At 52.7% G+C, this 13,723-nt stretch overlaps 1 protein-coding gene across 2 annotated transcripts; it reads right to left on the minus strand.

The window, feature by feature from the left end:
- Positions 1–644: 644 nt before the first annotated feature.
- Dnal4 (dynein, axonemal, light chain 4) lies at positions 645–13,663 on the minus strand. 2 transcript variants are annotated; one of them, XM_006521170.3, is made up of 5 exons: positions 13,555–13,655; positions 4,983–5,049; positions 4,012–4,217; positions 2,706–2,789; positions 649–1,721 (listed from the first exon to the last, which is right to left on the minus strand). In XM_006521170.3, the coding sequence occupies exons 3-5, from the start codon at positions 4,078–4,080 to the stop codon at positions 1,557–1,559; spliced, it is 318 nt and encodes a 105-aa protein (XP_006521233.1). In that variant the 5' UTR covers positions 4,081–4,217; positions 4,983–5,049; positions 13,555–13,655; the 3' UTR covers positions 649–1,556. The 2 variants fall into 2 exon arrangements, with proteins under 2 accessions (NP_059498.2, XP_006521233.1); NM_017470.2 differs by lacking the exon at positions 4,983–5,049 and having other exon boundaries at positions 645–1,721; positions 13,555–13,663.
- Between the last annotated feature and the right edge of the window lie 60 nt (positions 13,664–13,723).

Raw genomic sequence — 13,723 nt, forward strand, 5'->3', positions numbered from 1 at the left:
GCCAGCATGAGCTGGCAGGAGAAGTGTCACAGTAGTCGCCCAGTGTAAGTCACTGGGGTGTCAACTGTGCAGATGCCCAGCAACCTCTGGGGACAAGTGTCACACTCACTCTACAGACAAAGCTGCTGAGGCCTAGTATGGAACAGAGGGACCAGATATGGGGACCCCAGGCCTATAATCCCAGTCACCACTGCACCTTGGTTGCTGGCTAAGCCAGCATTACTTGCCAGCACCCACATGCGGCAGATTAAGGGATGAACAGATGCAAGGCAGGCGTTGATCAGCCGTAGCTATTCCAGGCTGGTGCCCCCTCACCGCCTCCTGAAGCACACCCACCTGATCGCCCCTTCCAGTCCCATGTGCAGGGCTGTCATCTCTCTGGCAGCCACCCCAGTAGGAACAAGGAGCTGCCTCCACCCAGCTCAGGAGGGCTAATTCCTGCTGCTCACATCTGCCCAGATGGCTGTGGTGACACTTGTCTAGGTGTGTGCCCTGTGCATATGCACACACACAAGCATGCTCATACGTCCCCAGGGGCACTGGCCTTCATTGCATCACTGTCCAGTGGATCTGATAACAGGGCACACAGGCACAGTAGGGCAGAACGAAGCCCCTGTTCCAGGAAAGTTCAATACACCACAGACTAAGTTTAGTTTTTGGTCGTTTTAATTGTAAAAACCAAGACGTTTATATAAATAAGACCGCTGTGTAAAATATGATTCACCCTTCTACTAAAACCCTTCTTCCCACACTCAAAAAGAATCTAGAAAAGCCAGCAAGGTAAGAAGTACAAATCGCATGCGGTCCCTGATGAAGTCCCTGGCAGGCCAGGTTTCCCTGCTAACGGGGCCTCACGGTGAGATCACTCCTGGCCCAGGTGTCTCACCGGGAGCTCAGCAACACTTTGACAAGTCGCTCTACACCACCGCACCAGCCTCGGCCACGCAGCAGTTCTGGTGGAAGGGGTGTGAAAGGTTCATGTGGCCCGAGCTGGGAGAAGGGGACAGGAAGACTGTGTGATCCTCGGGCCAATGCCAGGGCTGTGAATGGCTGGTCCAGTAAGATGTGGTGGGCTGTTCAGTCCCGGGTCAGGCTGGGGAAGGGGAGAGGGAACTCCTTCCCCAGTGAAAAGGAGAGCCTTGCCCTGTGTCTCATGAGAGGAGTCTCCGGCTGATTCCACATGGCCACTAACAACAAGGGCAGGAGATACTTCCCAGCAGTCCTTGGGGCAGAAGGGCTTTGAGGCTGCTGGGATGGAAGGTGGGACCAGTCCATTTCAAGGAGAAGAATCCCGTGCTTCACCCTCTCACCTGCCACACCCCACCCCTCATGCACACAGAGATGCCTGTCCACAGCTCAGAGCTTGGAGACAACCACGGGGAGCCTGGGCATGGAGAGGTCACCAAGTGGACACTCTGGGTGCGGCTCAGGAAACTGGTACACAAGGACAAAAGAAAAGACTTGACTCTCCTTGAGAGAGCCAGGCTCTGCCTAGGGGAGCCTGGGGAGCCCCCCCCCAGCCCAGAGGACAGGCGGGAGAGCTGCAGGGATGGGGGTCAGGAGCACTTCCACACACACACGGCCAGGGTCCCCCCGAAGTACAGGTACAGGAGGTTCTTCACCTCGTGGGTGATCTCAAACCCAAACCCCTCGCCGATCACCACATGCCAGGAGGAGCCGAACTTCTTGTCCATTGTCTCCTTGATCATCTTTGCAGCACTCTGGAAGGGAGAGGGTGCCGATCAGGGATAGTGACAGGCACATGCCAGCTCCTACACCAGAAAGGGAAGCGTGGCACTGAGCTCTAGGCAGAAACAGGCTGCTGCCCTGGCCTGATGTCGGTCTGCCTGCAAGATCACCACAGACGTGTCTACACAGGTCCCTCCTGCAGGGGAACAGCACCCAGACACCTGTCAGGCAGGTGAAGGTGATGGCTTGAGGAAGGCTGGGCTGAGGGCTGGCTGTGTCACTCTGGGTTCCAGATCAGCACCAACACCCTCCCGCAACTGCGAACCCAGAGAAAAGGGCCCCAAGGCCTCAGAAACTCCCCAGTCTGCAATGGCTCTCCATTCCCATGCAGGCTCTTCCCGAAAGCGTCCTTCAGCGTGAAGGGGCTGGAGCCCCTGAGCATTCATTGTGTCCCCACCACCTCAATAGCTCAGGAAAGAGGTACCCCGCTCCCCCAGCCTACAGACTAGGGCGTTGGGTTCAGAGCCGACACAGCCGAGGAGGCTGTAGAGGGGACGTGGCCACACCACCACCCTCTTTCTCACCATGGCCTCATAAGTGGCACTGCTGTGTTGAGACCCGTGGCCACAGTCCCAGGACCTCGAGCAATACCTGTTGTGGAGCTGGGACTCCGCCCTTTCTGAATGGATGGATGAATCATGGATAATGCCTGGCAGGCCTCTGCTCAGGGCTGGGATGGAGCCCAAGAAGAAGCCCTAGCCAACAGCCCACTTGAAGAGTCCTGGGCAGAGGTGATATGGAGACCCTACTGGCCTCCCTCCTTCAGGGGCTAGGTGTGGCCCTTGGTACCCTGGCTAGAACCGCCCTCTTCTCTCACTCGCCTTCCAGAATAGGGACCACCTCTAAACAAGGCTCTAGCTTTGTTCCAGCAGGACTGTGGACCTGGCTACAGGAGCCATCCTAACACACACAGGGTCCCCAGAGGCACGAGGGGCCACCTGCACTGATGCCAATACCTCATTGTTGTTGGAGAATTTCTCACAGGCTGTGACACACAGCTCCATGGTCTCCACGCGCATCTCCTCTGGCATGTCCGAGTGCTAGAGACAGGGCAGGGGGACAAACAGAGAGAGGCTTAGCTGGGACCTGGCCTTCCTGGACAGCCTCTCAGTTTTAAGCTTACGGTATGGACACTAGGTGGCTTCCCTGGCTCAGCCTTGGGCAAGTGATTTATTCCTGGCTGGGGCCTACAGCTGGGGTGGACCAGGCATGATGGCAATGAGCTACAGGCTCTGAAGCCTGTGCTTCTCTGCCAGGGACATGTGTGGGAGGGAGCCCCACTAGAGGAAGCGGGCTCTCTTTCAGAGTCAGAAGGGATGACCGAGCCATTCCTGGGGCCCTGCTCCCCTCTGCTCCTTGGCTCTTCTTTCTCAGGCAGTGTGCCAGGTTCCTCTTCCTCCCATATGGAGGCTGGGCCTGTTTTCATCCTCAGCCAAGCCTTTCCTCCACACAGCTGTACCTTGCAGGGGTCTGGGTGGGGGTCATCCCCTCCTTGCGCTCTGGTCCCACTGCCCAGGTAAACCTCGCTCCTTGGCTTTCTTGCCCTGGCATCCAGATTCCATCCTTAGTGAGCACCTTGGCCAGGGCCAGCCTCACACCTCCACCACAGGGCATGACTACTGCACCTCAGTCCCTGGGCAATGGGCGGCCTTAGCACTTTCCTCTGAATTCACTCTCCTAAGAACAGCGAGTGATTTTCTAATGACGTGACACCCTACACCTGTCCCCTCACTGCTCCTTGGACCTCAGGACAGAAGCCACATTCTTCACCATATTCCTCAAGTGGCTGCCAGCCAGGCCTACACAGGCTGACCCCACCTCACATCTGCCACTCCTCAGATCAGCAATGTTGGTGACAACAAACTTGTCCCACTCAGCCTCCTCTGCTGGTTGCTCCTTTGAGGGACAGATGGCTCCTCGGGTCCTTGCAAGGCCTGCCACCTAACTTGATGAGGGTCACTGATCTGACTTCTTCCAGGCACTGGCCTCTGTACCAGCTCAGTTTCTCTTTACAGCACATATTGCCCGCCATCTATCTGCCCTGTTGGTCACCATCTCTACAGCACCTAGACCACGCTTGGCATACAGCAGGGAGCCTCAACATAGCTGGTGATTGAATGGATGGATGAAAGAATGAATCACTGTGATGGTTAATGTTTGGGGTGGAGCCAGGCCAGCAGAGCCCTGGTCTCCTCACTGCAAGTTCCACCCACCTGCAGGCAGTGAGGCCCGGTGGCCACTTCCCTCCCTCCTCAGGCTTACCCTGACCAGGGGGAAGGTCTGCAGCCGTTTATAGTCAGCCTCCTCTTTCTTCCCTTCAGTCTCTCCCATGATCCTCCCAGCGTGCCCTCAGGAGGAGAGTAGGGCTTTCAGGAGGTGCTGGGCCCAACAGTTACAGCGCCCCACGGGCTCGGGAAGCAGGCCTTGCCAACTTGGCAGGAGCAGAAAATGTCTTTCCCCAAGGGGTGCTGCAGAAAACAGGAAAAGCAGGAGGGAAGAGTTGGCTTCAAAAACCACACATTACAAATTAGAAATGTCTCAGTGACAATCTGACACCTCCCCATCTCAACGCCTCTGCCTCCTTTCCCAAATGGCCAGCATGTCTGCAGACGGAGGGTGAGTCAACCCGAGATGCTGCAAGAACACACTGTCATTGTCAAGACAGATACTAACTGTGGGCCAGGCCCAGGATGGAGCTGAGAGCTACCAATTAGCAAGGACAGTTTCTGAGTGTCAATGACAGCCTGTCTGGTTTGAAGGAAGCCAAATACACAGGTGATCACTGACAATTGGGGCCTGTCACAAAGTGAGGGGTCCTTTCTGAAGGACCCTGCTCTGCAGAATAGGAACAGTGTGGTGGTGGCCTTCTTGGCACACCAGGTGCCTTGACAGCCCTGCCTCCCCTCCCCAGGCTATTAGGTCCTGTCTCTCTAGCTGGTCCAGGAGCTGGAAGGCCCGGGTGCTGGCACCAGTTCAGCCAATGAGCAGCAGCACAGCCTGGGGCAAAGGAGAGTCCATGCCAAGTGGACTCACCAGTGACTGGGGCCACACCCATGGCAGGGAACTCAATGAGACAGGGCGTGTGAAGCAGGCACCTGGGTGTCAGGCAGGCAGTGGCTGTTCCCATCCTTTGGCCACCAGAGGACTCAATGAGAGTTCTAGACCTTCCCTCATGCCCCACCCAAGACAGGGTTTCCAGACTCTTTCTAGACTCAAGGCCCTCCCTACCAGACCTGGGCATCTGATGATAGGCAGGGCTTTTCAGAGTCAGCTGGACTGCAGCTTAAATGAGCTTCCGGCCTGCAAAAGTCAGGAACAATTTCATTATTCTAGAATGAAATCAAAGGGCTTCCTCTCTCGGGGTCCTGATGTGCATGCGTGCAAAACACTGCAATGACGAACCATCCTCGGCAGTTCACAGAGGACAATCGAGACTATACATCACAGCAGCTTGTCTGAAAGCTAGATCTCATTAGATTCCACCACAAAGCCACTGAACTCCAAGATGCCCAGCATGGTAACCAAGAGGTATAGACACAAATTTTATGACAGCGGCTGTCCAAGCTGGCTTGGAACTTTTGAACTCAAATGATCCTCCTACTTCAGTCTTCAAATAGCTGGGAATACAGACACAGGCCTGGAGAGCAGGTGACATGGGCTAGCTGTCACATGTCAGCCCAGTCCCAGCACTCGGTCTTTGTGCAGTGCTCAATGTTGACTGCCTGAGGTCACTCAGCTCAGGAGGAGCTACTGGCTACAGCGTTACCCTGAACAGCTCCCTCTCTTCATGCACTCGAGCACATGGGTCCTTGCTGCACATGTGACCGTGAGTGTGGCTCAGATGACCTGCAGTGATTTAAGTGCTCCACCTCCTTCCCCGAGCCTGCGGTCCTGGGCTGCGATTTGGCCTGGTAGAGCACTGGGTACTCTCTCCGGCTACACTATACTCTTAATTCACACCTCTCTGATGCTGCCGCCACTGTTGTTCCTCCCTCCCCCCCCCCCGCCCCCCCACTGGTGGATACCCTTGAGCAAGGCTCAGAGCTTGGCATGGACTCCACCATTCCACGACACTGGTGTTTTCTGACTTCACAGGGCACAGATGGCTCCCTTCATCTTCCAACTCTGGGCATTTGTACAAGTTGGGTTTTAGCAGGTTTTGTTTGTCTCTACATAGGAGCTGGCTGTTTACCAAGCACAAGCTCACTGCAGTTTCTGGTCAAATTTCTTGTTCCACGAAATCCAGTGGGCCACTCGTCTCTGCTAACCAGCATTAAAGCCTGTCTGCCATCTTGAGCTCCCAGCTTTAGTAACGCCACTTCACTGGCTCCGGAGCCACCCTCATGCGGCACTGCACGGGGTGCCAGGGCTCTCCACTTTGTTTACCTCTGAAAATCCCAAGTGGAAGCAACTTAAAGTGGGGGAGCAGCTGCTCAGCATCTTCCACTTACATGTTTCAACTCAAGTTGATTCATCCTCAAAACTAAGAAAGGCTGCCAGGCAGGGGACGGGCGGGCGGTGGGTGGAGGGAGACGACACAGAACCCATCATGCCTATGGCCTCAAAGAGACTCTATGGAGGCTCACAGGACTCCAGGGGTGCTACTAGAGCCCATTCTTCAGGAAAATCCCCAGCACAGTTCTAGGGAGCAACAGCATGGCGAGGCGAATGCTAAGTCAGACCATTTATGCCTAGGGGCTGTGGGTATAGCAAAGTACTTGCTTACGAGGCGAGAGGCTCTGAGTTCAATCCCCAATGCTGCAAAATAGATATATAAGCCACGGGCCAGTAATAGATGCCGGTTCTATAAGAGAATGGAGTTCTGCCCACTTCCTTGGCTTTGGAGGCCCGAACAAGGGACTGCAGCCAGGCCTGGGTTTCTCCTTGGAGGTGGCTGATACAAGCCTCCTGTGAATGGTGTGAAACACCCGCTGTTCTGCAGTTCTGGCCGCTCTGCCCTCTAGGGCGATCCTTCCTCCAGCCAGGACTCAGCCAACATCATTCAACCAAATATGCTATGGACCGTGACTCATGAACACACATAGCTTTTCCTAATCACTGCATAGACTCCTGGCAATCCAAACGGGTAAGACTTACAGAGGAAGAGGGGTTGTTAGAGATGACGCGCTTCCACACAGAAAGGAAGAGAGATTCTTATGACCCTGTATTCTGGTGCAGCTCCAGTTCTTCAGCCACGATTAGCACACCCTGCCGAACGGATGCTTCCCAAAATAGCACAACTGGGGTTTTAATAACCTTATCAATCTCCCGTGTGAATGAGCACACGCCTGAGAGAGGCTGCGTCAGACCAGACCACATTTTAATAATGAAAGTGTGCCACAGTCAGGGTACCAAAAGTTCAACTGCATGCCACCTGGTCCATGGTGGAACCTGCTCTCCCCACAGGAATCCTTTAGTGTTCCATGGAACCCCACCCAGGACGTATACACAGGGCTGCCCCATAGCCTTGTCAAAGCCAGTGCACCTGTCTGGAAGGTCCTGGTTCTTTGTGACACTGACCTTAAATCACTATTAGTCACTCTGTTTCTGAGTATTTGAGGAGAATCTTTAAGAGAGAGGACATGGTCTCTGGAAAGTAAAGCCAAAAGTATCTGTCAACTGTATGTGCATGTATGTGTGTGTCGTTCATGTGCATATGTGTTAACACTTAATGCTTGGAACATTCTTGGCCTTTAGGCTTATAACCACTACATAACCAAGACACTACGGGACCCTTTTAGAGTGTGTCTGGTAGTGTTGGCTGAACCAAAGTCAGGTTCAGCAGGTGGGTCTCAATTCACATCAGTTCTGATTCTGACAGCTACTCATCTGCATGTGGGGACTGAGCAGGCGCTACCTCACAGGAAGGATCAGCAGCTGTTGCTGGGGTGACAGGAAGGGGACCTTTGCCATCTATCTTCCCAGGAGCCAACCATACAGTAGCATTTGGCCCAGCAGACTGCTACTTCCTCATTCCCACTGAGGGTCAGCCTCTGCTTTCGCACTGGAGGGAAAGTCAGGAGGCCACCAGTGAAGCCTGGTGGGCCGATGGAGGCAGTGGCATGGCTACATTCCACTTCACCTTCGCATTTGCTGCTTCACTTCAACAACACAAGAGCTCCCCGGGGAACTGGCATCCGACTCTCAGGCCTCTAAGGGAAGGGAGAACACGGCAGGCAGCTGAGCTCACCGAGCTTTGGTAGCTGACCCGAGAGTGCACAGCCATTTGTGGGCCAGGATCTGAGTCCAGATCCAGCCTCCTGACTACACCTTCAGTGAAATAACTCCAATATTGGCATCTGCCAGGTCAGCCACCTATTGTACCTGCCTCCCACCTCTACCAACAGGGGGTGGGTTCTGCGACCACCACAGTCAGCAGAGTAACAAACGGGAGGGAAAGGAAGTTTGCTTCAATATGACTAAGTAGCTGCTGTTGGTTCAAACTCCTAGAGTCTGACCTAGAGTAGTTTATTTTAGGCATATTTAACAATAGCACAGCATGGTGAAAATGTTCTTGGTGGTGATTAACTCAATCCCATGCATACAATAAAGCTCAAGGCATGACTGCATCAGTCCTTTGTAAGGTACATGTGACATTTTCCATAAAGATGGTTCTGTAGTTTGACAAGCTCATGATTAGGGTCTTGGGGAAGAGCCAGTGTGATCCAGCTACACAGATAGGACAACAATCCCCAGGCTATTAGCCTTGTCTGCTTCCAGCCTTCTGGGCAGGATACCAGGTTATACATTCCTTCCTTTAAAGAAGTAACCTTGTTTGTTTAATACTCCAGGTTCCCTTTGCTTATCTGTAACCACAAGGACCTCTCTGGTGCCCACATCTCCCCCTTTTTAACATTTTAAGGAGAAAATGGTGGCTATAATAGAGGCCACATTTGAATGCCTTGCCTGCATAGCTAGTCTATTATAGACAAGCATATTAATTATAAGGCTAGCTACAGAGGACCAAGGGAAGGGGAAAGCCATCCCAACCATGCTGGCCATTCAAAAATCACTTGAGAGATGTTGCTTATCGCTTTATGCAGAACATTAATTTAGCCACTGATAGTATGAGAACAATCTGGCACATTAAAGCAATGCATGCTCCAAGTAAATCTTGGCGACTATGCTTGAGCAACAGCTACTCTACAGCAGCTCTTTGCAAAACTGGCTTCTCCAGGCCTCCCACATGCCCATACGAGGGACATGCATCGGGTCCCTTGGTCATCACGTAACTGCCTTTTCTGACATGCTCACCCTCTGCCTCTACAAACAAATGAGAACAAAGCTAACAAGATGAGGAAAAGGGTCCAGGGACACCAACAGTCAGGTCAGGAGAGGATAAGGGTTACCCAGGTCAGGCCAGAGTGAGGCGCAAAGCCAGGGCTGCCGGGCTGCCATTCTCCAACCTGACTGTAAGAACGTCAGATTTCTGTTATCTAGCTGGGTGTGGTGGCACAAGCCTGTAATCTCAGCACTCCGAGGCCAGCCTGGCCTATATGGTAGGTCTCAGACCAAACAAGGCAACAGACTGAGAGCCTACCTTCCCCAAACCCTTCCCGATTGGTTTTTCCAAGGCAGGCTTTCTCTGAGTAGCCCTGACTCTTCTGGTACTTGCTCTGTAGACCAGGCTGCCCTCAGACTCACAGAGATCTGCCTCTGTCTCCAGAGTGCTGGAATTAAAGGTGTACACCACCAACATCTGGCATGACACCTTGTCTTAAAAAATGTTTCTTAAAGTAAAAAGAAGGAAGGATGGAAGGAGGGCAGGCATGCAAAGGCAATCAGACATAGGCAGGCAAGGATAGGTAGGGATAGGCAGGGATAGGCAGGCAAGGATAGGCAGGCAGGGATAGGCAGGCAGGGATAGGCAAGCAGACACAGGGAGGCTGGCCAGCCATCATGTGCTGTAAACCAGAGAAAGGTTGACAGTAAGGAGGGGGTAACTTCAGCCTTTAAAAAAAGTTACCTTTCTACATATACAAAAGCTGTCTTGTTAGCTTTTAAAAAGGTCTTTACTTTTTCTCAATCACACTGAGGCCAAGGGAAAACTTCGTTATGCTTTGATCATGGAGAGTGAGGAAGAAGAGAAGGGAAGGAAGGGGAGGAGGGGTGGGATTAGAAGAGACATCTGTTGACTCGTTGAGCTAGGCGACTCAACATTTTCTTTGTCCAACACCTCGTGCTAAACGACAGTGACTCACACCGTACACCCCCATGGACATGCCCAAATTTGGATGCGTTCCCAAACCTTTTTGTAGGAGACAAGTGTAATAAAAAGTAATAACCATGGCAGCCGTGGGCTCTGCACAAGAGCAGCTGCTTACGGCACGGTTTACGCAGGCTCCCGCCCCACTTCTTCTACACTCAGCAGAACAGATTTGAACGAAAGGAATGAAAGGTGACGATATCACAGGATCAAACTGCACGGAGCACTGATTTATTTCCTAGGAAACCGCTGACAACTGCTAAGCAGCAGTCACACCTTACAAGTGATCACATTCTCACCACGTGTCCCGAGTCCGGACCATACCCCGCAGCTCGGGGATGCAGTCTCCTTTACTATCCCGGAATGAGTATTCCAGTGGCAGGCACATGGCAGGAGTCCAAAAGATATCCAAAATGTAGTTAAAGGATATTTCAGCAGCCTCCTGAGAGGGGAGAGGACCATTCAAAGCCATCCAATAATGCTAACTACTGCAGCTGGGATGGCTCGGCCTGGTTTGCCGCACAACCATGAGGGCTTGAGTTCGGATCCCCAGCATCCACACAGACGGCTGGGTGTAGAGCTGGAAAGATGGCTCCCCGGGTAAAAGTGCTTGCTGCGGAAGTCAGACACCTGCCTTCAACCCCCAGAACCCATGTGAAAGGAGAGACCCAGCTCCAAAAAGTTCCCCTTTGACCTCCACGTGCACACTGGGGGAGCATGGGCATGCTCGCACCCCCTCTTTCTCTCATGCATGAGTGCACACAACCAGAGTGTTTGGGTGCTGTGCTATGTGCCTGTAATCCTAGAGCTGGGGACACAGGGACAGGAGGATCCTGGGGCTTGTTGGCCAGCCAGTAGAGTCAATTAGTGAGTGACAGGTTTGAAGAGAAACCCTGTCTAACAAAACCATAAGGTGGTGAGTGATTGAGAAAAATAGCAGTCACCCATCTTTGACCTCCACACAGATGTCCAGACACATGTGCAGGCACTCCTACACATAGAACATGTAAACACACACACAATTTTTAGAAACATGTATTTACTTAACACTGATCTTCAGCCAGAGCCCAGGAGAAGGATTCTACACACAGGCTCTCAAAAATTCATCACCCCCCAAAACCTGTCAGACAGACACAATCTCTTCTCCCTGTGTCAGTTACCACTGAGGAGCACACGGCCTGAGCCTAGCAAAGTGACTTTCCATCCAGCTGAGACACGGAGGGCCACAGCCCCACACCAAGTGTACACGATTTCAAGACCACGCTTTTGACAACTCCACTATAACTAAGCAAGAGGCAACGTAGATGAAAACTGACCCAGGAGTTGTGGTTTGTGGCAGAAAGGCCCTGTCATATGGGCATAGGAGGAGACTCCGGACTGAGAAGCAATGCAGTGGACCCAAGAGAAAGTTCAAGGCTTCCCAGGACTGGGAGAAAGAACACAATTGAGAAAGGAGGGGGGAAAAAAAGCTGGGGGTGGGTTGTGGAAGTGTAGAGAGCCCTAAAACCCAGGCATAAAAACTTGGATTCTACTGGATGCTCACAGTCAGCTATTGGATGGATCATGGGATCCCCAATGGAGGAGCTAGAGAAAGTACCCAAGGAGCTAAAGGGGTCTGCAATCCTATAGGTGGAACAACAATATGAACTAACCAGTACCCCCAGAGCTCGTGTCTCTAGCTGCATATGTATCAGAAGATGGCCTAGTCGGCCATCATTGGAAAGAGAGGCCCATTGGTCTTGCAAACTTTATTTGCTTCAGTACTGGGGAACGCCAGGACCAAGAAGTGGGAGTGGGTGGGTAGGGGAGTGGCGGGGGAGGGTATGGGGGACTTTTGGGATAGCATTGGAAATGTAAATGAAGAAAATACTTAATAAAAAAATTTAAAAAAAAAACAACCTTGGATTCTGTTTTTGCTCTCACATAACACAGGGTGGCTTTGAACTCACTGAACCACTGAGCTCCTGATGACCTTGAACTTGTGATACTGCTGACACAGCCAAGCCCTTGGGTTGCAAGCATCACGACCTTGCCTGGCTTCTTGGAGCTTTCAGGGTGGCTGGCAGCACAGAGGTTGGGGAGTTGGATTGACAGGGATGGCAGCCAGGAAGCTACAGCGATCAGCCCAGAAAACAGGCCTAAGAGGCCAGAATGGTCTCAGGAATGGGGAGGGTGTGATACCCCACGGAGAGAGAATCAAGGTAACTTGATAACTTTCTCAGAGGGATGAGCCTACCAGAGCATGGAAGAAACCAGGTAGAACAGATAGGCAGGCCAGCTTGATGCTAGCAGCTGGCAAAATGCAAATGGAGACATTTAGTCAGGAGGAAAAGATGGCAGAGTCATGGATGGTTGGAAAAGGGAAGCTATGAATCCTCGTATCACTGTACCAACCTCTTTCAGTTTCCTCACTCCTGTACCCCAAGAATTCCTAGCCACAGGGGAAGAGCAGAGCCAGACAGCAGGCCTGAGGTTCATCTGCAGACAGTGGCTACTGAGTGGGATACTGCGCAGGAAAGCACTGGGCTCTTCCCAGGAGGGAAAGTGTGAGGTCATAACAGACAAAAAGAAGAAATTAGGGGGTGGAGGTCAGTTTATAAAGTGCTTGCTACAAAAGTATGAAGACCAGAGTTTTCTATCCCAGCACCCGTGTAAAGGGCTGGGTGAGGCGGCCATGCCTGTGAGCCCAGCATTGGAGAGGCAGCTGAGAGGATGGATCCTTGGAAGCTCATTAGCCATGAAGCCCAGTGGTGAGCTCCTGGCATCAAAGAGGGAGACCCTGTCTCAGACAATAAGGTGGAGAGTGATTGTGAAAGACACCGAATGTTGACTTCCAGCCTCCACATGTAACTGCACACACAGGAACGCACATACACACAGAAAAAAGACAAGTGAGCAAGTACCGTCTACACTGGACTGGACCCTTTGTACTTCATTTGCCAAAGGAGATGAACTTCAGACTATTGGCTTTATAGATGCACTGACTGGTGCCCAGAGAGATCTTAGGTAGTTCTTACCAATGGGAATCCAACTTAAGTTTGCCAAATTCTTTGCATTACATAAAAGGTTAGGAGAACACACATCCTAAGGGGCGTTGACAGTTAAGTCCCACAACATCATGCTAGGACGTCAGAGTCCAAAAGGCCTTTGCGACCATTCAACCCAATTTCGACTTTATAGATGGGAAGACTGAGTGCCCCCCGTCGGGCAATAGTCAGCCTAGAATCCCAGAGTATCGCCAAATCTCCAAACCAAGTGATCTGGGACGAGGCGATTTAGACCACCAGTCAGCAGCGAGGTGGTGCGGGGACAAAGTGCAGTGGGAGTCAAAACAGGGAGGATGCGAGGGCATGGAGCTAAACAGGACCCAAGATGAGTGAGGAGGAGCGGCCTGCAAAGTGGTGCTGGTGCGCAATGTCACTGCCAAGCTCCGTGGTCTCCTACGTGGGACAAGGGGAGGTCCTGGGCCGGGAACCGCGGGCTGGGGACCTAGGTGGGGCCTAGCGTTGGGCCAGGCCTTGTCCGCCCCGCGCATCCTCCCGCCCTCCCTCAGGGCCAGCCCTCCCCGCCGCGCTGCCCTCCGCACTCCGCGCCCTCACCTGCTCCCGCGGGGGCCGGAGCCGAGGCCACAGCCAGCGCACCCCCGCCAGGGTTGTCAAGGAGCGAGCCAGAGTGTCTTAGCAACCATCACGGAAGTCCCGTCCCGTCACCGGACGTTGACAGCAATATCACTTATTATTGGTGTAGAGAAGTGCCAATTAATTCCGA

Source organism: Mus musculus, chromosome 15 (assembly GCF_000001635.26).
Source record: "Mus musculus strain C57BL/6J chromosome 15, GRCm38.p6 C57BL/6J".
Taxonomy (NCBI): Eukaryota; Metazoa; Chordata; class Mammalia; order Rodentia; family Muridae; genus Mus; species Mus musculus.